The sequence below is a fragment of the Ambystoma mexicanum genome, chromosome 3q (genome assembly GCF_040938575.1).
Source record: "Ambystoma mexicanum isolate Mex_15411 chromosome 3q, UKY_AmexF1_1, whole genome shotgun sequence".
Lineage (NCBI taxonomy): Eukaryota > Metazoa > Chordata > Amphibia > Caudata > Ambystomatidae > Ambystoma > Ambystoma mexicanum.
This window is the reverse complement of record NC_090926.1, coordinates 254,485,745-254,510,400: the sequence shown is the minus strand read 5'-3', so window position 1 is coordinate 254,510,400 and position 24,656 is coordinate 254,485,745. Positions and strand designations below refer to the sequence as shown.

At 47.3% G+C, this 24,656-nt stretch overlaps 1 protein-coding gene across 3 annotated transcripts in view; it reads left to right on the top strand.

The window, feature by feature from the left end:
* Positions 1-24,656, top strand: part of RBMS2 (RNA binding motif single stranded interacting protein 2) — a 502,218-nt gene that overhangs the window by 450,134 nt on the left and 27,428 nt on the right. For 2 of the 3 annotated variants that reach the window (XM_069653686.1, XM_069653687.1), the window contains exon 12: positions 17,241-17,306. The exons of the other annotated variant lie outside the window; for it this stretch is intronic. In XM_069653686.1, the coding sequence (XP_069509787.1) occupies positions 17,241-17,306 (66 nt within the window). The remainder of the gene's footprint in view (positions 1-17,240; positions 17,307-24,656) is intronic. 3 annotated transcript variants of the gene reach the window in all.

The following is a 24,656-nucleotide window of genomic DNA, read 5'->3' as shown; positions in this document are numbered from 1 at the left end:
ACTGTTACAATGTCGATTCTTCCAAGGCAATCATGACAGAGAGTCTGGATTCTATTAGTGGCACAGAGGCGAGTTGTTTGCATTCTTTTCATTTTATTTAATTAAGCAGTAACACAACTAGTGTACAGGCCCATGTCCACTGGCCAAAGTGCAGGTTTTCATTGACACAGTAGGACCACTATATATCCTAAGCCAACAGCTCCCTCTAGCGGTGACAACAGGCGAAGCTATGCGAATTGGCATTGTCTCTACATAACCTAAGCCAACAGCGCCCTCTAGCGGTGACCACAGGCGAAGCTAAGCAAATTGGCATTTTTTCTATGTATCCTAAGGCAATAGCTCCCTCTAGCAGTGACAACAGATGAAGCTTCTGCATCGGACATACATCTGGCCTTTTATTATATTGTTTGATAAGATATCTGTATCCTTCCTGACACTGCAAGTGCCAAAACACCCCCATTGACTTTGGTCCCAGTGTGATTCTATCATCATACAGCTATCTTGTGGAGTAGGCTAGTGGCAGCTGTAATTTAGTATTGGCTTCACGATGGGTGCAGTCATTTTTGCTGCATTGGTAGCCCAATGCAACAATTTGGTAGCAATTGGGGTACTCATTTATTGTTCTGTGTGGTCCATGAAGCAGGCTGAAAATGCCTGCTGTGCTGATGTAGGCTCACTCTAAGCCCAGCCCTGCACCTGATAAACTGGTTTAACAGGGTTAGCCTGGTTTTCAGCCATAGACACTCCACCAATGCACACCCTGCATAGGTGGACTAGTTATAGGGCCAGGCTAATTGTCTGGCTGCCAAGACCTTTATATTTCTGACTTGCGTGACTGGAGAATTGGCTTACGCCAGCCCACGAGTGACTGGTATCCATGGCAGCCCCATGGCATTGTTTGGTTTCTTGTCTGAATTGCTGGAGAACTCCTGCCACAAAGGGCTTGCAGTGCCAAAGTACTGATTAGACCATTTTGGCTACATTGTGGCTCCTTTGGCATTGTTATCAGTGACTTCTAAGGCTGATGGGCTCTTCCTCATCCTCCTCCCAGTCCTCATTGCTGGTTCTGCTGCCTGTCTGATCCTGGGACTGTTTTCTACCCGTTGTTGTGCTGCCCCCATGCAACATCCTCCTGGACTGAGCACTTGTAGCTAGAAATCCTCCTTTGCCCAAACAGGTCACCACTGCTCTACCTCAGCTTCACCATGGACAGTCCTGGGTCCCCTCCACTTCTTGCTGCCATCGAGGGACCAGTCGGTGCTGGCTGCCTGCCCTGTCTTGCTTCTAGAGCTGAGCATATCTCCTTGGTTTTCTTCCTGGTGCCTACTCTATCACCTGTGCAGTTTCTGCCTGGTGGGGTCATCCTCTTGGGTGCACAGGTTATTCCTCTTTTCATCCATCTGGGTCTTCGCTGGTGAACAGTTCCTGCCCCTGAGAACCAGATTTGTTTCCCAGACTGGTCAAACAAATAAAGTCCTGTACTTTCCGGTTTTCCCACCATTCCTGAGCCGAATCCACAGTGGCTAGCACTGTGAATACTTGTCCCTGAAACCTGGCATATTCGTTGTCAGGGTGGCCTTGGTCTGGGAATGATGGGGTGTTAAAGGCCCACCCCAACCAAGTATCAACATTGACTTGCACTGTGTCCTTCATGCTCTGCTTCCATCCCTCTCCGATGTCTGGGGTCTCAAACCTGCAAGAGCTTCTAGTATTAAATGGGGTTGGTTGCTTCTTTGGCTGCACCTGTGGGGTATAGCTGGTATTTATCTTATGTTACCTGTGGCGAACAAGGAGGACGACTTATACCAGAGGACATGTTTAGAAGTAGTTTCATATACATTAGAAGTAAATTGCCTCACTAACCCTTTCGCTAAAGGGAGTTCCCTTACTAACAAAATTAAACAATAGGGGATAAATAGGACAGAAGGAAAGCATTTATCTCTAGGAATTGATTAAAGCATCACTAGGTGGAGGCTACAAAAGAAAACTGACAAACGTTTTGGTCCTCAGAAGGCATATCTGGTTTAAATGTCCTGGTTTTAGACTCAAGGTGGGTGCATGAGTACACTAATACCACTCCTCTGTGTACTTACTCACTTCTATGAGCTGCTCTAAGACCTGAACATCATTGCTGGATTATGTTTACTGAAACAAGTCCTGTTTTTCTTCTTCTTGAAAGTGTGTGTCTCCCTCAGATGGGGCTTCAGCATTGTGAACTAGTTCTGTCTGGGGATAATGTGGATTACATAATTTGTGTGAAACCCCTCCCTCAGTGCTTGGGGATGCCTGGGGTGGAATCCAACTATTGGCTCCTGTTCCGTGACAGAACTCCCTAACACTGTCTCCTATGAGGCCCTTAGATCATCAGTATCTCAACCTGAACAAACTATTGTAACGTCCCTTCCCGTACTCAATTAGAACCCCCAACCACCGAGAAGAGGAAGAGTGAAGGAAACACAAAGGGCCTCATTACGACTTTGGAGGTAGCCATGCCCTTAATAACGGCATGGCTGTCTCCAAAATCGTGTCCGGGTTCCCTGAATGGGGAATTACCGGGCTATTCCGAGTATGGAGGGACCGGTAATTCCTCCTTCAGGGAACCCGGGCCCGGTCCGTCCCCATTCCCATTTGAGCCCCCATAGGGCTCAATGGGAATGGGGAGGCAGCTAACAGGCCCACTCATAATGGGCCCGTTGTTAGCTCCCTGGTTCCCTCGCGGGACCCGCTATGGACGTCTGGATAAACCAAACGTCCACATCGGGTCCCGCGAGGGAACCTCGTAATAGTGTGGAGTGGGTTTAACGGCGCCGGGGCACCATTACCGGCACCGTTAAACCCATTCCACACATCTTATAATGAGGCCCAAAGAGTTCCAACAGGTTAGAATCCAATCATACTGGGAAGAAGAAGAGTGAAGGAGTAATAATGATCACTCCTCAGTTAGAGACATACATCACTGGGAAGATTGGAACTAGGGAGTAATGAAGAATACTTCATGGAGACTGAAGAAAGTCAAGAATCCTCCCGTGGGTAGGGCCCAAAAAGATTGTATAATAATTGAAGAAGGGGAAGCCAACGCCAAGCAGGTGGGGCCCGGGAAGCTCACACCCGGGAGAGAGAGACCTGTGGAAGCAGGTTGGTCCTCAGTCAAGAGGATGTGGCGAAGCAGAAGGAAAAGCAGTCCAGAAGCCAGCAGCGAGCAAACTTGCATGAAGGTCTGGAATATCCATGTGGTGGCATGACTTCGAGGAGGTAGACCATGCAGTCCTCCAACGACACTGAGACTGCCGAGCAGAGGATGCCGCGGAGAAACACAGAAAGACTAAGCAAGAAACGCTGTGAGCGTTTACCAGCCTGAAGTAAGCCTGCAACCCCAGGAAGAACCGGTGATGCCGACCCATGAAGACAAAGGGAATGGGAACTGCGGGAGACCCGGGAGGGGACAGGGGCACAGAGAAGGTAGAAACGCAAGTCAACAGTACAACAGGAGTCCTCTCTCTCGTTTCAGTAATTGGGAAAACACTAAAGCAAGTCAGGAATAGTACAGGAGTCATCTCCCTCGTCCCAGTAATTGGGAAAACATTAAAGCAAGTCAAGAACAGTACATGGGTCATCTCCCTCATCTCAGTAATTGAGAAACCCCTAAAACAAGTCCAGAAGACTTTGGGAGTCATCTCCCTCAGCTCAGTAGCTGGAAAACCAGTAAAGAAAATCAAGACTACTACTGGAAGCATCTCCCTCGTCCCAGTAATAGCAAAGTAACTAAAGTCAGTCAAGAGGACTATGAGACTGGTGGCACTCGTCCCAGTAGCAGGAAAGAGTATAGAATAAATACAAGAGCATTGGAGGAAGGGACCCTGGTTGCAGGTCCGATTAGAGCAAAAACCTCTGATTATCAGGAGGAACAGTCGGAAGCAGCGGTATGATTAAAACATAGTCAAGACTGGAAAAGAGATAAAGAGACACTTACCGAAACCGAGTGGGGAAAGGAGCAAGATTCTGACATAGAGAAACACAGAACATTGAGACGCAAGTATCAATGGACATGTAAGAGAGGCTAGAAGAGTCCCCTTAAGGAACTAAAGGGGGTGATTAAGACTATCACAAGGAACCATATGAAGATAAGATACTAAGGCTAAGTAACTTTGTCCAGGAGAAGGAAGTCATTCTCCTGGACCCCTTTTTGTTTGCTGGACCTTTTTCTTTAGTGGTGGGGTCAGCGTAGGTAGTTTTTGGATAGAGGACAGCCTATTTTGATTTGGACAACATCACTGATGATGAGCAGCATAGTTAGATTTTTGTTAGGTAGGGAATCCACCCACCACCCTTTTGTATAGGGATAAATAAGACTTCTTTCTATTATTTCAATAAAGTCTTGTTTAAAAATGCCAATCTTGGAGACAACCAGGTGGCGCGAACCAAGATGGCTGCACTCTAACAAGCTCCGAAATACTCCGCTCCGGAGTTGTGAAGAGACTCGTTCCCTGGAGGTGTTGCGACGGCATGATCACTGACCCACTGGAAAGTGGAGGTGTTGCTGCAGTGTCTTTAACTTTTATTGGACCGGCAGGACTGTTTCCTGCGAAGAGCAGTGAGCTGTAACAGCACAACGCAGGCTTGGATGGGATGTAGAGAAGATGATCCCGGCCCAGCATTTATTAGAGCCAAGGCTGCCTGTGCTGAGTCTGTGAAGTTGTCCTTGGACCAAATAGGGGTAACCGCTACAGATTTAACCCCAGTAGAGGTGGCATAGCACATCAGAGAGCGGCCAGGGTGTGACGAGAGCCATAAGAACGGTGGCAGGATTACCGGAATAGAGTAAAGTGTCCCTGGCCGGGTTGGGGAACAACCCTGAGCAGGAGGATAATATAGCCCATGTTTGAAGTGGAGCCGGTTGCAATACCGGCCTCGAGAGCGGCACATATCGACCCCAGATAGAAGGATGGCCCAAGTGTGTGGCGAGGCGAAGGCCCACCATACTGGTGGATAATATAGGCCTGTGGGCCATATGAGAGAACCTGGGGAACAGTACCCTCCCAGGTCAGGAGGCAGATAGGGCCGAAGCATCAGGCAGGAGAGGAGAGCGGCATGTAGAACGGTGCCTGAGCAGTGAGGCGTGCAGGAGAAACTCGGGTGCAGGTGGGCAAGTTGGACAGTGAGAAGTTACCAGGAACGGAGGTGAAAATCCCCTCTGATCTGGCCTGGTGTTGACATACAGTGGTTGTGGAGACCTTGAAGAGAACACCAGGAGGAGCGACAAGTACAGGAAGGTGAAAGGGAGCTGAGAATAGTGCATCAAGAAACCTCAGAGAGGACGGGGTCCTATTATAGAGGTCGGGTGGAGCAGGTTACTTAAAGTGACAGGCCAGAGTTTGATGAGCAGGGTATCGGTGAGCCAAGGCCGCCTGGAGGAATAGGACGGAAGATCTGGGTATGAGAGACTGGCCAAACTGGAAGAAACTCCAGCTAGTGGGATACAAGCCCTACAGAAGTTTGGATGATCTCCAATAATGGCTGGCAGTGAAACTTCAGGGCAACATCGGATTGATGTAACAGAAGGAGGTCAGCCGCCATTAACAAGGGAAGACATTAAGGATATATTACAGGCAATAAAGACCATCAGGAGTGACATAGAAACCTCAATAATGGATCTGAAAGGGAGTGTCGGGACACAGGAAGATAAGATTGAAGGTATTGAGAACTATCATCTGCAAACAGATTTCAGGGATATGAAATATAAGGCCATATTCTTGCACTTGAAAACTAGGGAGGAAGACACCCTTCTTAAAGTGGACGACATGGAGAATACCTCCACATTTTATGTTTAAAGGAGATGTGACCCAGATGATTAACGACTTGGTCAATGCTTTGTATCAGACAGAGGGAAAGAGGTAGAGTTGGAGCGGGCACACTGAGTAATGGAGGTGGAGGGAGGGGTCCTACATCTGTGGTGGTGTGGTTCCTTAAGTATGGAGAGAGAATGGTGGTTCTGGAGAAGGCAAAACGCCTAGGAAATATTTAATTTGAGTGGGGCACGGCCCTCATTTACCAGGATCTTTCCAGGCTCACACTGGAGTGTTACAGCGACTGCTGCCCGTTGACGCAGTGGCTGAACGAAAACCTCTACCGATGGTCTTTTCCCTTCGGCTTGTCTTTTGAGATTGGGAACATGCACTTTAGGGTCACTACTGGCCCAGAGGCCCAGCAGGTTTTATAACACCTAAAGGGAGATGGAGCTGAGGGGGACCAGCGACAAGAGATGGAGAACGCAAAAGCGGATTCAGCTCATGTTGGGGGCCACCCTCCACATAAGGGGGCGGCCAGAAAGTATAAGAGACTGAATACCCCCTCACGGTTGAAGTGAAAGAGGATAATGTGTGAGGAGGGTGGTTGGGGCCTAGAACGTGGCCTAGTTACAAACTAAAGAGTCGTGATAAGGGCGAGGTCTTAGGGGTTGTACAGTGAGGAGCGGGTGTGGGTAAGTTATCTATGGTGGCCCGTTCACAAATAGGCATCTTAAGAGGGGAACAGTTGGGGAGGTGTTGGTGCTAGTGCAGGAGGGAAAGGGGTGGGTGCTGGGGTTTGGGGAAGGGGTTCAGGTGTGGAACCACGGTTCAAATGTATGAAGTTTATTCCACTGAACTTTTTTGTTGTTGTTGTAGTTAAGGCACTTATGGCTCAGGTAGGAATGAGGGTAGGGGAACAGAAAGACTGAGGGTAAGAACGCTCAATGTAAAGCTCTAAATTCTCCCACAAAGTGTTCCATTATGCTAGGGAGTTTTGAAGGTCGGGCTGGATATTCTCTTTATTCAGGAGACGAGGATGCTGGATGGGGATGAACATCATATAGCCAGTGGTCAAATGGGGTAGCTATATTGGGCATCTGGGAACACAGAGAGAGATGAAGTGGTCATCTTGCTCCACAAGAGGCTGCGTGCGGGGGACCCAAGTGTATGGAGAGGATCAGATGGTAGAGCATTAGTGATGTCGGGCACTATAGCTGGGACAGCAATCTAGTAGCTACAATGTATTGCCCAAATCAAGGCGAAAGAGGATTAGCTGCACATCTGTCGAGAGAGCAGGGGTACTCTGATAATGGGTGGGGATTTGAACATGTGCAGTGATCCTCGACTAGATAGATCAGCAATGAAGGAAGGGGACTGTCTGAGAGGGGGACGGATCCGGGCGGGGTTTTAGGAATATTTCGGTCAGCAGGGAATGGTCGATGTGTGGAGACACTTACACCCGACTGTGAGGGGGTAAATGTTCTTTTCCCCACTACATGGTACGCAAATTTGTCCCTGCATAGGCAGATTCTGGACGGGGTTATCTCCTGTGTATTATATCATGTGGCATGGTCAGACCATGATATGGTGTAGATGGAATTCTCATTGGCGGAGCTGCACGTCCAGGACTTCAAATGGTGGTGTAATGATACGTTATGGAAAGTCAAGGCTTTTCGGAGGGAGATACGGAAACCAATCACATAGTTCTTCCACTTTAATAGCATGGCGCAGGTGGACATTTGTACAGTTTGGGAAGCAGCAAAGGCAACATGGAGGGGGTTGTTGATCGGGGAGGAGTGACAGTAAAAAAAGACAGCAGGCACTGTTGTAACCAAGCTTTGTGGGGAAATGATGGCCCTGGGGGCTGGGAGACATGCATTGGAAGACGATTCGATAAGGGAGGCTCAGCAGATGAGACAAGAATTTAAGATCTTGGAGATTGGCAAAGTGGTGAAGAAACTGCAATTCCTATGCCAGAAATATTATGAGAAAGGAGGTAAGATGGATAGGATCCTGGCAGCGAGAATACGGGGGCAGAGAGATGGGTAGAAAAGATTAGTGACCCACAGGGAAAGACAGCCTACACCCCGGATAGGAAGAGTTTGTATCCTTCTATAAGGGCCTTTACAGTGCTGAGAAGCAGGTAAATCCAGATGACTCAAAGGGGTATCTGGAGGGGATTAATTTGCCAAGGCTGAGTTTGGAGGTAGCTGCAGGGATGGAGGCTCTGATTACACAGGAGGAAGTTCTGATAGCTATCAGTAGAATGCAGTGGGGTAAGGCCCCAGGGGAGGATGGCTATACTGTTGGTTTTTATAAGGCATTTGGGACATTGCTGGCACGTCACATGGCGCAGCTATATAATTCTATTTTAGACACAAGGAAAGCCCCGAGATTGTTTGGTTAGGTTCTGATATCAGCGATCATCAAAGAAGGGAAAGATCCGAGTTCTTGTATGTCATACCGTCCTATTTCCATCCTCTATGTTGATGCAAAGATCTTCGCGAGAATACTGGCTGCTAGAATGAAGAGGTCTATGCCCAACTTGATACACTCAGACCAGGTGGGATTTATACAGAAGAGGCAAGGCGGCGGATACATTGAGGAAGTCCCTACATCCCATGGATTTCGCATCGGAGAAGGAGCAAAATCCTACATTGCTATCATTAGATGCCGAAAAGGCCTTTGATTGAGTGGATTGGTCTTTCTTAGAGGCGGTCATGATCCAGTATGGTTTTGGGACAAAGACTCGTAAGGGGATAAAAGCACTATATATAGACCCCACGGGACATGGTGGCGGTAAATGGGAAGTTCTCACAGGAATTTGGGCTCCAGAGAGAGGACAAGGCAGGGGTGCCCGCTGCCACCCCTGTTGTTTGCATTATCTCGGGAACCGCTAGCGAAAAACTGGGGGGTTCCCACCAGGTGGAAGGTATGGAGGTGCGTGGAAGGGTCTTTAAGTTATGGATGTATGCAGATGATATCCTGTTACACATGCGGAATCCCCACATGTCAGTGCCAACCGCTTTGGATATAATAGAGGGAAATTGAACTTTTTCTGGGTTTCGTGTTAATCAGCAGACATCAATGTTATTCCCCTTTTATGACAATGGCCAGGGAGATATACCGACCTTGCAATCCATTGGGATGGAGATTCGCCTGGATCGCATTTGTTATCTGAAGGTTAATATCACTAGGTCTCTGAAAGAATTGTATGAGGCAAACTATCCCCAATTACTTGAAAAACTGTATGGGGAAATGACAATTTGGGGAGGCAAACTAGTTCTTGGATGGGACGGCTGAATGCCCTTAAAATGAACTACTGTGAATATTGTACCTTTTCCAGATGTTACCCGTTTCAGTCCCGGAGGCTATGCTGCGGGAAGCAGAGGGTCGTATGCTTCGATTTCTCTGGCAAGGGGGGGGTAACCGCGGATGGCCTATAGCACCCTGACCTTGCCTAAAGATAGAGAGAGAGTGGGGTTTACTGACCTGTCTCTATGTTATAAGGTGGCACAACTGCGGGTGCTGGTCCCCCATCTGAGGGATGATAGAGATAAACAATGGGTGTATCTTGAGAATTAGCATTTGCAACCAGTGACAGTTTGGAAATGGTTATAGGATTCCGAGGGAGAGAGTTTTACGGCGGATCCGGGACCACCCTATATTGGGTCTGATTTGGAGTATAGGGAAACATGGGCAAGATATGGTGGGGGAAACTACATGGCCATCCCCAATGAGTCACTTGTGGGCTCCATTGATACAGGATGATATCCCGGACTCAGAGAGATACAAAAGTTGGTTTGAGGCAGGCCTGGCTAGAGTTGGACAATTGTGGGTGGATGGGAGATTCATTGCTATACAGAGGTTGGGGACCGCTTTACAGTTCGGGAAGTTGGGTGTTGATGGCAGGCAAATGGAAGTTGGCTGTACAAAGGGATGTCACCCAGACAGAGAAGATATTATATTCTCACAGTGATATGAAGGGACTCCTCTTCCTACTGTATGCATCGTCGGTAGATGCAAGCGGTGGAAATACAGAGAGGCTGAGGGCCAAATGGGAAAGAGACTTGGGGAGGGAAATAGATGTTTGCTTGTATCAATAAATGTGTAAGAGAGCTTTTCAGACTTCTGTAACCTGTCAATATAAATTACAGTGGGTCAAACTATTACATCGGTCGCAATATGACCCAGTCCGACTCTCTAAGATGTTTCCGACAGTGAGTCCATACAGCTGGCATAGTTGTGAGAGACACGCAAACTACTGGCACATGTGGTGGGACTGAACAGAGGTGCAGATATATCAGTCCGAGGTCCTGGGGTGGATAAAGGAGGTGGATGGGGTGGAGCGTAGTTTGGATCCCATGTTAGTTGTTTTTGGCCTGGAAGCTGGAGGAGGACATTGTAGGACACTGCCACATATGGTGCACATCCTGTCAGCGGCGAGAGTGTGCTTGGCAGTGCACTGGAAGAGGGAGCATCTACCAGGTGTGAGAGAATGGGCTGCTAAGGCCAGAGATCTTTATTTAATGGAGAAGATCACGGCTGCTCTACACGGAGGGAGCTCTGAGATGGGAGGGGAATGAATAATGTTTCAGGTCAAATTCGGGAAAATATAAAGTACTAATGCCCAGGGAAGACCCCACCAGACATGTGAATGGAAGTGTGGTTCACGGCATTGCCCAGATGTTCCCTCGGCTCACCAACCCCCTCAGTTGTTAAGAAACCAAGAAACCAAGTGTTATGCCGCAGCCTTGTTATGTGGTCAGTGGCCCTCATTAGGACCCTGGCGTTAAGGGGTTAACGGCGCCGTAAAAGGTGTCGGCGCTGTTAAACCCTTAACGCCTTACTACGAGGTCCCTTTGTGGGACCCGACCTTAACGGCTGGTCTAGACCAGCCGTTAAAGTAGGGGCCCGCAAAGGGACTCTCGAGGTAAGTACGGTACCGCAATTTGCGATAACGTACTCACCGCCTTCCCCATTCCCATTATGCCCTATGGGGCAAAAATGGGAATGGGGAAGGGCCATGGTGGCATGGGGAATTACCGCCCCGCCAACCTTGGAATGGGGTGGTAATTCCCCATTCCGCCATGGCGGACTCCGGCATCGACCATAGTGCTAATAGCACCATGGTTTTCTACCGGAGTCCTAATGAGGGCCAGTGGATTTTATAAGATATTGTTCTGGGAATGTTTCTGCATAGAGGTGGGGGGAGAACAAAGAACAGACATTGTGTTTTTGACATTGGTTGCATTCTTTGTTGTTTTGTCAATTTTTGTTTTGAATGAAAATCAATAAAAGGGAAGTTTTAAAAAAAAAAGGCATCCTTTTGTCCGCCTACTTCTTCTGACCTACGACACTCCGCAGTGACGAAGAAGGACCCCTGGTATGGAAAGCTGGATCACCTCACTTATACAAAGGCCCCATCCCCCGGTAATTACTGGTTGTGTCTTCATCGCCTGTCCCAGAAGCAGGCACATCTTTTCTGCAGACGACCAGGCAATTTTCAATGACTGCTGGACATGCTCACAGTCATGCGACTGCATCGCCGAACCTGCAATCCAAAGACTCAGCGGCCCCTAACTTCTCTACGGTGTGGCCCTTAGGACAAATTGCTTATAATCCTTCTTCCCTAGGGTGCCCTGTTGGTGAAGAATCTTCAATAATCCATCAGAGGTCTCTGGAGCACTTCACCTCTGGATCCTCCCTGGAACTGCACACAGCAGCTGCACTGGCTCCCACAAATTAGGATTCATCTTTCCCCCCTCTGGCGTCGTTAGATGGTTTCTTCTTCATCCTCATCCTCACCCTCATCTGTGGGTCCCCTCTTCAGATCCATGAGTCTGCCATACCTCAGATCCAACTAGAAAATTGGGAATTCAACTGCTTGTTCTTTTGGCAAAGGTGAGACCTTTTCCACATAGAACACAGTTTTTCATGAAGCCTTGTCCCATTAACTCGTCTTTTCCCCCATTTCTGAAAAAGAGAAAATGCCTTGCTTCCCTGTGTAAAAGTTCCCTTCATCCTCTGAAAAAGTCCATCCAGACCTGCCATGAACTTTTAGAGACCTTAAACTCGTGTTGCTTGAATTGCACATTGATCTTACAAATAAGACCTGTAACTCTAGTGATATTGCTCTTTTTCCTTCTATATATAAATATTGTATTCTTCTTGGAATATATTGTGTGGACAATCTTTTTTTGTGTATTTATCAACATATTTGCTGTACCATCTAAACACCCTGCTCCCCTCATGAGAGTTGGGCCTGGACTGCTCTGGCAGTCTGCCCTTTGACAAGACTGTAAGCAGCGGGCCAGTTATTCATGTGCTCAAAGTCGACTTGTTGCACTCATGTTTACAAAATTATCGTTTCACATTTTCAATCCTCGTTTCGGATTAAACTGCAGCACTATACACCATTCCCATACATGATTTTGAATATGACTCAATTAGTGATCATCACTTCAATAAATTGTAGTTAAAAATATAACTACTGTCTAAAGTCATAATCCTTTGATTGTAATCAATTCAACATTTTTTTTTCCAGAAAGAATCCCTCACAAGCAACAATAACTCCTATAACTATGGGCTCCGGGGCATTACCTGACTTGGTAATGCCCCGCCGCTCGGGGCATATTGCTTAATTAGTACCCCGGGCCAAGACCGGGGTACTAAAAGCTTTTTTTTTCCCCCCCCCGAAACGCTGCAGCATTTCAGGACAGAAAAAAAACACAGAGAAAATGGCCGCCGGGAAGTGAAAACTGAGTCCGTTTTCCCTTTCCATGGTGGCCATCGGTAGCGGACACGGTGGAACAGAATTGTTCCCAGCGCGTTTGCTCCCGAAAGATGACAGAAAAGAAGGTAAGTGGGGTGGGAGGAGGAAGGAGGCAGGGAAAATATATATATTTTTTAAAACGTACCCGATTCCACGGCGGGGGACGATGGCAGCTTCCAGCCGTGTGGAGGCTCACAGCAGGAATGGCCCCGCTTCGAACCTCCTCATTGGTTGAGGGGCTGCCACGACCCCCGCCGTGGACAAAGCGGCTGGAATCCCGGCCGCTTTGTTACATTCTGCTTTACTCTCGCCGGGTACTAATGTCAGTTAGGCCTGTGTTTCTCATTGCACATATTTTAAAATAATGCCACGGTCTTAAACTGGGTACAGCTTTTCACCAAGAAATAGTGAACTGCTCACTTTTCCTGTTACATGCTCAGATTTCTGAGAAATGTAGGTTTTGCTACTCCACTGCGCATAGGAGTCCATATTTCTCTTGAAATAAATGCAAGGCACTCCAGATCTGTTTCAATGGACTGAAGCAAGCCTCGACAATACCTCTGTGCCTGTAAGACGGGGTGAAGCTGTCACTAAAATTAAATTCAAGCTCTTTAACCGAGTGAAGCGTATACATGTCACCTCAGGAATGGGAGAGGGAATCCAAACTGGTAGATTATCTTTATAAATTTCTTTTGTTGGTGGGCCCTGATATGACTCCTAATTTTGTTGCGTTTGAGCAAGTTTTCCCCTGAGCCAATTAGGAATGCTGTGGCGGCACCCTGAAGCTTTTCTTTTGTCATACCCTTCTATAGCCATATAACCTGTGTCATCAGCACATGCATATGGAAATGCATATTGATCTAACTCACAACATTTAATAAAATGGATTTCGGATTGCATTAATTATTAAATATCAGTAGGGAAAGACAGAATCACGCAGCCCATTGTCTTGGACGCCGAACAAAACTGTCCCAAACTGACCTATTGTTATCGAGGCATATGTCATAATCATTCTGCTAAAGAGGTGCTTGATGCCCTGGAACATATGAACAAATAAACAGATGCAGCTAAAGCTATGGAACCCTTACAACAGCGCCTTGCCCTTCTCTGAGGAAGACCATAATCAATAGGTGCCAAGGGGTAGTCCTTTCAAGGCTGCAGCAACCAACATACAGACCAACTGGAAAGGACATAATACCAAACACACAAGAGACTCCACCCACAAAATAGTAACAATATTTCTGAGGCTTGTGGATCTGCTTAGAATCGCATACTTTGCATAGGCCAACATCTGGTGGTAGGAGTAGGGCCTTGCACATGTTGTTTTCGAAGTTCGAAAAAAGGATGTTGACTGGGCGTGTTTGTAATATTATCCCTAGTGTGACGTCTACTGTACCCATGATCCCCCATGCGTCGTGGTCCCCAGAAAAAATCCAAAGGCAATGCTCTGTTAATGAACTGGTCAGAGAGATGTGCATACGCTTTCCCCCCAACCCCACTTCTCAACAGTAGTTTGTTGATGCTGTGTTCCAGTCCCTTTGATTTGCCAGGTGGTGAGAAACTGCAAGAGGACTTCAAAGGCAGTGAAGAGCATTGCTCCAGCCAAAGCGAGGCTGCCTTGCTCCTCTAGTACACTGGAGATGCTTCTGCTACTACAACACAATGTACTCGCATGACAGATGGGAGAGATATCACATCCTGAATAAGGGACCTAGAAGACCTACATCAAGGGGATGTTGTTCTGACATGTAGAAGAGATCTCTCATTTAATGTGTGCAAAGTTACACTAAAAACATCGAAGATATACTGACAGGTCTCCCTAATTTAACCGATTTCAAACTGGCATGCACATCTGAAGTTCAAAGGAATTAAGTTCTTAAAAAAGCCAAGGGATAAGGTTCTTTAAGGACTCGCCATCAAAGCATCAACTCTTCCTGGATATCCATCTTCAAGTAAGGATCTTATTTAGTTTGGACAGGACTGAGGAGTCTGCCATTTGAACCTATGCTGTATGAAAGAAATGTCATGCACAGTATCTTTTCTGATAGTTACAATCTCACTATGCACAGCATGGTAGTCACATGCTTGGGCAGTGGTTCAACGTTTAAAGCGTGTTTAGGGTGAATAAGTACTGTTAAGAACACTCATCAATTTGACAAAAATGTGCCTCACCTTTTTATTTGAATCAAGCAATTGAATTTCCAGCATCTTCCAGTGAACCACCTTGTTCTTCAAATGGTAATCTCACATTGTAGATGTAAGGACAGTGGGCCTCATTACAAGTTGGGTGGTATTCCGGCAGTAAGTCTGCTGTAATACCACCCAATAGAATTATTGTTACCGCCACTTGGTCTGGCGGAATTACCACCAGATTAGTGGCAGAGTTAACCCCCATTTTTTGAGTCTGTTGGACTCTATGTGGCATTTTTGGTGGAATTACCGCCACAGTAATTCTGCCAATTTTCAGCAGAAAGTGAGAGGATTTACCTCCAGCATAGTGCTGGAGGTAAATCCCCCACTCCAAGGCCCTAGTTGTAGCATGGCAGTGCGGGAAATGTGGCAGTAATTCTGATACCAATTATTTCCTGCACTGCCATACTTGTAATAAGCCCCAGTGTACTGTATTAGGTGGTTAAAAAAACAGCAATTAACAGAGGTGTACACCATTTTTGTAGCCTTTAGCCATCCTCACGAGTATGATCTCAAATCAAAGACCGGGATTGCCAGGTGAATTGTACTGCACGTTCAGACGTCCTGCACCCAACAGGCAGACAAAGAGCTGATATGTTATGTTATTTTGCATTTATATAGCGCCTTATATACCATTGGTATGGTCTGAAGGTGCTGGTAGGTTGAACGCCCTTGGGAACCGAAGTTCAAATCAGTAGAGAGAGTAGAGAGAGTCAAAAGGTGCGTGTGAGCACCGGGTATGTGTGCAGCTCGTGCGATATCCGTGTAGTAGCTGCTTCTTAGCGGTAGGTGTGGTGGTTGAGAGGTCAGGAGAATTTGTTCGTTCAGGCAGGTTTTGTCCAGAACGGCTGCGGCTGCGTTAGGCCTGAGGAGAACGCCTGGCTGGGGGGTGTGAGACCAGCAGTGTCAACTTAGAATGATGTTGGGTGAGCGGCAGATTTTGGTATGAGAACAGTTATACCGAATGGTGTCATAGTATCTCTGTGTTCTAGTTGAGTGGTGATGTAAAGGAGAGAGTAAGCATGGTGGTGTGATATGATGAGTTATATGCTCTTTCAAACGTTCTTTGCATTCTAAACCATACTATATACGTCACGCAGTATTTATGCGTTCCAGTCCGTACCGTGAACAGCTATCCATTCTATGCACCCCAGTCAGGTCCAAATACACTCTGGTCCGCCCTGCGCGGTCTAGTCTGCTCCGCGCATGCGCTCTTGTCTGCCACACGACTGTCCATTTGTCCACACCACGCATGCCCTCTTGCCTGCCTCACGCATGCACTTTGACTGCCCCAGGCATGCACTCTTGACTGCCCCAGGTATGCACTCTTGATTGCCCCAGGCATGCACTCCTGTCTGCTTCACGCTCTACGCATTCAGTAGCTCAATGTACTCATCCATTCTACGTACTCATCAGTACTGAATGCGTCAGTGCTTGTTCGTTCTACGTGCTCGTTGGCTCTATGCGACGCGTCAGTTCACTCTGGACACTTGATCGCTCCAGGTACTCATCCGCTTTATGCCCTCACGCGTGCTATGCGTTTACCTGTTTTACGCACTTATCCCCTCTACGCACTCACCCCCTCTACGCACTCACCCCCTCTATGCACTCACCCCTTCTACGGACTCCCCTCTACGCACTCACCCCCTCTACGGACTCACCCGCTCCACGCACTTAACCGTTCCACGCACTCATCCTCTCTGCACTCATCTGTTTTAATCACTCGTGATTTTCACGCATCCAGCAGTAATATCTTGTTCTATATATATACCAAAAAAACATTCAACGAGGACAAAAGTGTTTAGCACTCCTACTACTATTTTGCAAAGCATTCCTTTACAGGACATGTGCAGAGCAGCAACATGGAGATCTATACACACATTCATAAAACAATAGACACTATTTAGGCAGTTCCTAAAACTCTGTATCCCATCACTTCTACATCACATCCTCTTCCAGTTTTAGGGGGATAGTGCTACTTTGAAGTCTATGCATGGTGTCTGAACCTATAACAGACTCACTGTGAAAACTGAAACAGTACTTGCCGGTAACCAAGGATTTTAAGCTGTATATCTGTTAATGATTTATATGAGTCACATCCAACCCTCCCGCCCCCAATGAGATCAAGGGAGTGGTAGAAATACATCTGTAGGTTTTACATATTTATAATTTTAAAAAAATGAGAAAATGCCACACTAACTGTTGTGTGAATACACAGGGGTATTGTGGGCCTCCAGTCTATATCGCAGAAAAACATCCTGGGCGCATCCGTATAGGGGCCCACACTTTAGAGCTTGAGAAAAACGAGATGCATTTTGTGAATCATTAACAGATGTCAAACCGTGCAATATTGTTGCGGGTAATGTGATGTTTGTTGTACTGTTTTAGCAACCTTGTTTTCATGCCCCCTCTCTCCGTTGTTCTTGGGTTTTTGTTTCCGAGCGTGAGCGTCCTTGCAGCCCTGATGTCTATTTTCTTGTTTATTTCAGGGAAGGGATCATGACGGCACACGGGGAAATTACTTCTGGCAACTGGCGAGAAGTCACAGCTTCCAAGTAAGGAGGCTAAGTGTGCAGATTAACGTTGTTGGGGGTCGACAGGGTCCTGAATAAATTACATCACCCTGAAGCGATGGGAATGTAATCAGTTTAAGCAATCGATCGTACAGACTGTGCCACTTCACATTAACTGATTCTGTATGGCAGTGACGGTGGCCGAACTAGACCCCATTGCTGTCCCCATGCATTATTTTCTGTCTCTCACTGTTCTGCAGCATCCGACTTAATGCTGCAGCTGCTGTCACCATCTCACACATGCTCCACCCTCCCTCCAGGGTGAAGACCCCGCCATGGGCTTAGCTGGTCGCCAGTTTTAGTACCATCTTAGTACCGGAGAATGTTCTTCTCGGCTGAGTCAGCTGCCCCCCATTGATTTCTGCCATGACTGAGCCACAGAGCAGGCATATGCCCACTTTTAGCCTGCTGCAGTGTTTTTCTGGTTGATGTTGTTGTTGTATTACAGTGCTGGGGCTTTGGCACATTGTAACCACATATAACTATGGTAATGCCACACAGTGGTACACTATTTCCGTGGCAGTGCAGAGCATTTAGCACAGTGTACAGTCATGTTCCTACGTAATGGATATAGAGGAGCACAGCGACTGATGTGGATTTGGCACATTATGTGCAGTGTTTGCATGTCAGGCGCTTTGCTTTGGACATTTCTGTATACAGAAATGCTGTTGTTCCATGACATGATGTGGACATGGCAAATTTTATGCAGTATATCTGTGTTAAAGCTGTGGATTGTGAACTGCAGTACAAGATGTAAGGTAATATCATTTGAAATGCTGTGGTTGCGGTAAGGATATGCTAGTGCTGTAGACATAGTCAGCTGGAGTTCAGGCTGATGATTATGTGGCATATTGAGCAGAGGCTCTGGCCCCAAGGGATCTGGGCCGGCCCTAGGAATTATGGGGCCAAGTGTGGCAAATTAATTGTGGGCCCCTTAATTTGCATATATCACATCACAGGAAGTGACATCACTCCAACCAGAACTCAGAAGAGTGAAACGTCAGGGGGTTGGAACATGTGGCCAGCAGAAGGCACATTAACCTAATGGCTGTATGCATATTGACTTATGGCACACTGAGTATATTGGTACTTTCTTGTCGTCTACCTGCCCCTTTACCACAACACACGAACATATACACTTGCTTTTTTATGGTAGTTTATGTGCCATGCAAGTTTCAATAACATAGCATAACAGGTCATAGCAAAAAGTTTAACTGGTTCACTGTTGGCCAGTACTCTGGATGGCCCATGCCACGTTGGTGACTGGCAGCTGAATGAGAACAAAGTTAATGATGGCTCTGCTGAGGCGAGTCCTCTATACTACAAGGCATTACATTATTTGCCCAGGATCACACACCGAGGTTAAACAGAGAAGCTGTGATGTTAACCCATGCACAGTTTAACCACTTGAACACATACCTACCAAGCTCCACTTCGCACAAATATTTAAAGTTTGAATTTCAAGGCCTACAATAATGTCTTGTAGCGCTCTCAGGTTTCTCATGGCTGTGCACGAGAATGCCATCCAGTCCTGATTTTCCCTGGAATTTTGGGACTTTTAGGTTTTCCTAAACTGTAAACGGGAGGAAATAAAACTACAGGTCCCAGAATCCAAATGGAAAAAAAACAGGAATTTCATGGCCTTCTCACATGTGGCCCTGAGTTTACTTATAAAATACACATATCACATATTATAACAACATTACAATGAGTTAATCCCTGGAGACACATGTTAAAGCAAAAGAATATTGTTGTTGCTTTATTTTCCACATCCTGAATGTAAAGCTATAAGGCCCACAATGAAAAATATTACAAGCCTGAAAAAAATTTTAAAAAAAGTATTAAGGTTACTTTTGTCAGAAACCTCCAGCAGGCTGCTGTGCAAGATGTTAAGAGCATTGGCTACTCATATAAAGCAATCTTTTTTCATGTTCGACATCAGGACAACCCTTTAAAAGGGCATCTTTATTTTAAGTGAACACCTTCTTGCTAAGGTAATCAGCCAATCAGTGCCAAATAAAGGGTGTGCTGGATATGAGAAAGGGGCATGTTGAAGGTCATTTAAACGCCACGGGCAGCCCAGTTCTGGACGCTGCGTGTGGCTTGCATGAGAATGACAATCAGCCTGAGCTTTGGAACCGCAGGCACTGGGATTGGGATCCTTCTCCCCTGGCCTAGCTTCATTCACAATGTAAACGCACCTGAGAACGAAAGTCCCACCCTCTTTTGATGCGCGCTTACATTGTGAAAGAAGCCAGCCCTGGCCGAGGAGGATCCGCCACTGACTACAGGGCTGGAGATTCACAGAGCCTGACCCTCTTTCTCCCAGAGAAAAAGAGCGTCAGCCTCTGGGGGTGGAGGGGTGCATGAGCGTGAGGCCAAGTTCAGCTGCACTTGCCTAGCGCCGACCCTGCATAGGAGACAGGAGCGGAACATTTCTTTTGACCGCATGGTTACTTATTTAATTTGAGCCGGTGTGGTCTGGGGCTGGACTACTGAACATATTTCACAGCATCAGCACTCAATATTTATTGCCTGAGCTTCCAACGTCTTCCTTTTATGGGCAGCCCTCTGCCACCTAACAATGACAAGGGAGTTGCTAAAATGCTCTGTGTTACCGCCGCCCTCCGAAACAGCACCTGAGAAACGAATACGATTATTCTTAGTCGGAGAGATTCTGGAATGGGGAGTCCCTCCGCCAAGATGAGCAGGGCTCCTGATCAGCGAGGTGCTCTCTAGAAGGCATGCATTGAAGTGTGATGGAAGTGTGATGACTTCCTGCTGCGTTGGGTAGGGGTGTCCTTACTCTGTAGCGGGCATGCATTGAAGTGTGATGCGTTGGGTAGGGCTGTCCTTACTTTGTAGCGGGCATGCATCGAAGTGTGATGACTTTCTGCTGCGTTAGTGCTTTGGGTAGGGCTGTCCTTACACTGTAGCGGGCATGCATGGAAGTGTGATGACTTCCTGGTGCGTTGGGTAGGGGTGTCCTTATTCTGTAGCGGGCATGCATGGAAGTGTGATGACTTCCTGCTGCGCTGGCTAGGGGTGTCCTTATTCTGTAGCGGGCATGCATCGAAGTGTGATGACTTTCTGCTGCGTTAGTGCTTTGGGTAGGGCTGTCCTTACACTGTAGCGGGCATGCATGGAAGTGTGATGACTTCCTGGTGCGTTGGGTAGGGGTGTCCTTATTCTGTAGTGGGCATGCATGGAAGTGTGATGACTTCCTGCTGCGCTGGGTAGGGGTGTCCTTATTCTGTAGCGGGCATGCATCGAAGTGTGATGACTTTCTGCTGCGTTAGTGCTTTGGGTAGGGCTGTCCTTACACTGTAGCGGGCATGCATGGAAGTGTGATGACTTCCTGGTGCGTTGGGTAGGGTTGTCCTTATTCTGTAGCGGGCATGCATGGAAGTGTGATGACTTCCTGCTGCGCTGGGTAGGGGTGTCCTTATTCTGTAGCGGGCATGCATGGAAGTGTGATGACTTCCTGCTGCGTTGGGTATTACTCTCTAGCAGGCATGCATGGAAGTGTGATGACTTCCTGCTGCGTTAGTGCGTTGGGTAGGGCTGTCCTAACTCTGTAGCGGGCATGCATAGAAGTGTGATGCGTTGGGTAGGGCTTTCCTTACTCTGTAGCGGGCATGCATGGAAGTGTGATGGGTAGGGCTGTCCTTACTCTGTAGCGGGCATGCATGGAAATGTGATGACTTTCTGCTGCGTTAGGTAGGGGTGTTCTTACTGTGTAGTGTCCCGACTACTTGGCGCTCAGCATTGTTTTCATGTTTCCTTTGGCCCACACGCTTCTCAATGTTGCAGCTTAATTCCAATCTGCACGTTTCTAGAGTAACTCAGCAAGTTGGTGTGCCTGCTGAAGAGATGACATGTCACCCAGGGGACAGCCTCGCCCTTTCCTCTTTTCAAAGGTATTAAAGTGGAAACCATTAGAGCCGTGCGATAAAGGTCCACGTTTGAAACGGTCGAGCTGGCACACACATGCCACCAAAATACAACAAGCACTGCCGCTAGCTGTAAACGAAGGTTTCGGCCCTTGCAGGGCATTACAAAGGATACACAAAAGTTACCTTTAGGTAAATGAAAGAAATAGAAACAGCTTGCATGAATCCTAATTCATTTTATATTTGCTTAGACAATGCACTATTTTTAGTTTTTTGTAATTGGTTATTTATAACGGCTTAATATACCCAGAGGTTTATATGCGCGAACCTGGGGATCGAACATGCGGTGCTCCGCGTCGTCTTCGAAGGCCAGCGCGTTGCCCCTGAGCTCTTCTCCCTTAAGGGTTCCACCCTATCATAGTCACGTTTCCCTTCCACCTGAGAAACGACGCCTTTAGAGAATCCCTTCATATGTGTAACTGCGCCTTAACCCAGGGCTCTGCTACCCGTGGCTTGCACTGTGAGTCACATGAACCCCCGCCATTGTCTATGCGGGCTGAGGTTAATTGGAGGCGTCGTTCCCAAGCATCTGGGAGGGAGCCCCATTTCTAAGGCGCCCCCGCAATATCCTGGATGAGCTGCGAGCAGGTGGTAAATACTCGCTTAAGGAGCAGCCATAGGCTGAGGAGGAGAGAGAGAGATACAGGGGCTCACAGAGGGGTCCAGGGCGAGATGTCGAGAGAGGTGGGCAGTGCAAGAGTGCGAGCAGTGCTAATAAAGCGAGACGCTTCAAAGCGAAAGATAAATCCGGCCCATATGGGACTGATGCCCTTGGGGCGAGGAACTGGAAAGAATCGAAGCGGTGGGGGCTGGGGGAGATATGTTAGGAGGCAGGTCGTGGCTCCTGGGGGTCACGTGATGCTCATATTCAGGGCTAACATTGGATGTCCATCTTTGGGCATTTCATGAAAAGATGGAATGCCCAGTCGTATTTTGGAGGCACGTTCTTGTTGTTTTGGGGGGCATTTTAATGATCCTACAATGAACGTTTTATTCTGAAAGGGAGCATTTGGTGACTATATGTATTCATTTTTGGTCTGCGTGGAAAATGCCCAAACAAACCCCTCTCAGAATCACACTTCTCTTCAAAGTCATGTTTATTTTGGACAACAAAGCGTGCCAACATGTCTTACAATTGCAAGCTTCTGAAACATGTTTTGCAAAAAATCCTTTATGGGAGAGCTTACAAAGTTACAACCCAGCCAACCCCTCTTCAAATGCGTCTCTTAAATGTTACCACATCTTCTAAATTTACTGGGTTATATTGAGATTTAAAATGCGCCAACATCTATAACAGTGGGGGGGGGTGCATTTATGTGTGCATGTGTAAAGCGCCCGCGGGCCTGCAGGCAACTGGACTTTAATGAGGCACACATAATACCAGACCTTTGCGCCAGCAGGGGGGTAAGGGAGAGGGGGCTGTGACCATCCTTCTGTGGGCCCAGGCGCTTCACATTACACATTGGCACTCTTGCTTCTCTGGCTGGGCACACTTGCAGGTATTTGGGAAGCCTGGGAAATTACTTTTTTAAGTCGTTTATTTGTTATTAGCAGTGCCTATTCTTATATGTAAATGTTTAAGTAATTGCAGTTGGGCTGGAACGTTTTTGACTGAAATCTTGCACACAGCTCCAGTTACCTACCGAATTTCTCATTAGGCAATGAAAGCCAGCAATAATAAACGTCCCCTCCTAAAACTAGCCTTACAGCTATGATCATCTGCTAGTTTGATACATGAAAAAGAAAGTCTCATTTAATATAGATATTCAAACTTTCTTAACACAATGCATAGCAACAAACTGGAAGTTTGTGTGAAAAGATCTCAGATGCTCAGTGTGTGCTCTGTGGCACGTCATTTAATCTCGCTGGGCATTGCCTGCAAACGATAGGGTGTTCGTAAGAGGGACCTGTGCCCAAGGTGCCATGCCGGAATGTCCGGCTTCCTAGCTTGGCGAGTACCTGCGCTTCTTTTATTCCCATTGAAAGCACTGGGCCTCGGGCCTATCAACTCGGGCTGCTGGACCGTTATTGGTCAGTGGAGCCCTGTGACCTCGCCATTAATGCCTGTTAGCACCCCAGAGGTGTGGCACAGGAAATGGCTTCGAATGGGTGTTATCTGCTGGTGAAATGCCCGCATTCCGAGCCCCCGATGCCGTGTAGTGTGGCATACGCACCATGCTGCAACTCAAAGACAGTATTCCGTTAGTAATGCTCTGGATTTGGCCTGTTATCACGATGCCCTTGGTTGTTTGCATTGTAGTGCAGTCGCTGCAATAATGCTGGACCTTTTGCAAGTAAGGGTTGAATTATTACAGCAATACCCTGCTATGGTATAATTGAAGGCAGTATCCCAGTGTTAATACTTTGAGTTTGTCGCATTATATTGCGATTTTCTGTTGGGAACGCCATGGGTCTTGCACTCGATGCTTCGGCATTCATCTGATTTTCCTGGAAGAAGGTTGTGCCGGGTGAGCCACGCGCCTGCTCTAACAGACCCACTGAGCGGAGCGGTGAGAAGGCAGAGACTGCCGTGAATTGCAGAGGCACAATCGCGGCATCTTTACTGCACCCACTTCTTGAATCAAAGCATGTAGACATTTAAACAATGTCAGACTAATTTACAAATGTTTTACGGGGACGTCCATACCACAATCTAGTATACACAGTTACAAACCCAGAAAACAAGCGTCATTGCCTCAGTTTAAGAGTTTAAAGGGGGACGCAGGGTGGGGAGCAACTCTGGTATTGTCCTGAACCACGCTGGAAAGAATTGCCCTAGAATAAGTTAGCAGGGTGAGTCTGCAGGGGGTTTTCAGAAAGGGCGATGAAGAACCCGGTGCTGTAGCTACATGTTCCTCTTCCACTGAGCACCCAACGTAGGTCATTCTCTACATAGATATTGTAGAGAAGGCCCTGCTGTCAAGAACATCCCCGGAGTGACAAGCAATGGAAGTAGGAGTCCACTGGTTGGCTACCTTCACTCTTTTACTAAGTTGTGTGTTTCCTCTCGCTCGGTCCTCTGTGCACTGGTGTGATGGGACGCTGGCTTCACTATGGATGCAGTCAGACAGAAGATTCCAGAGCACCATTCCCTTTCTACACCATCTCCTAGGGATCAACCATCATGGCCACTTTTCCTGGATGCAATAAATAGCAGAGCCTGTCAGAGGAATAGGGAAGATCACACAAGTCACAGACCAATTACAAATGTAAATGCAGAGTCCGAGACAACACCAAGAACACACATTGCAGTAGAATGGAGTGGGAATCGTAAGTGGTAGTAAATATCAAGCCCTAGAGCCATTGCACACCATCACGTAGGGATCAAATCTCCCTTAATATCTCTCTCGCCCTAGCTCTCTCTTTCTCGCTCTCTTGA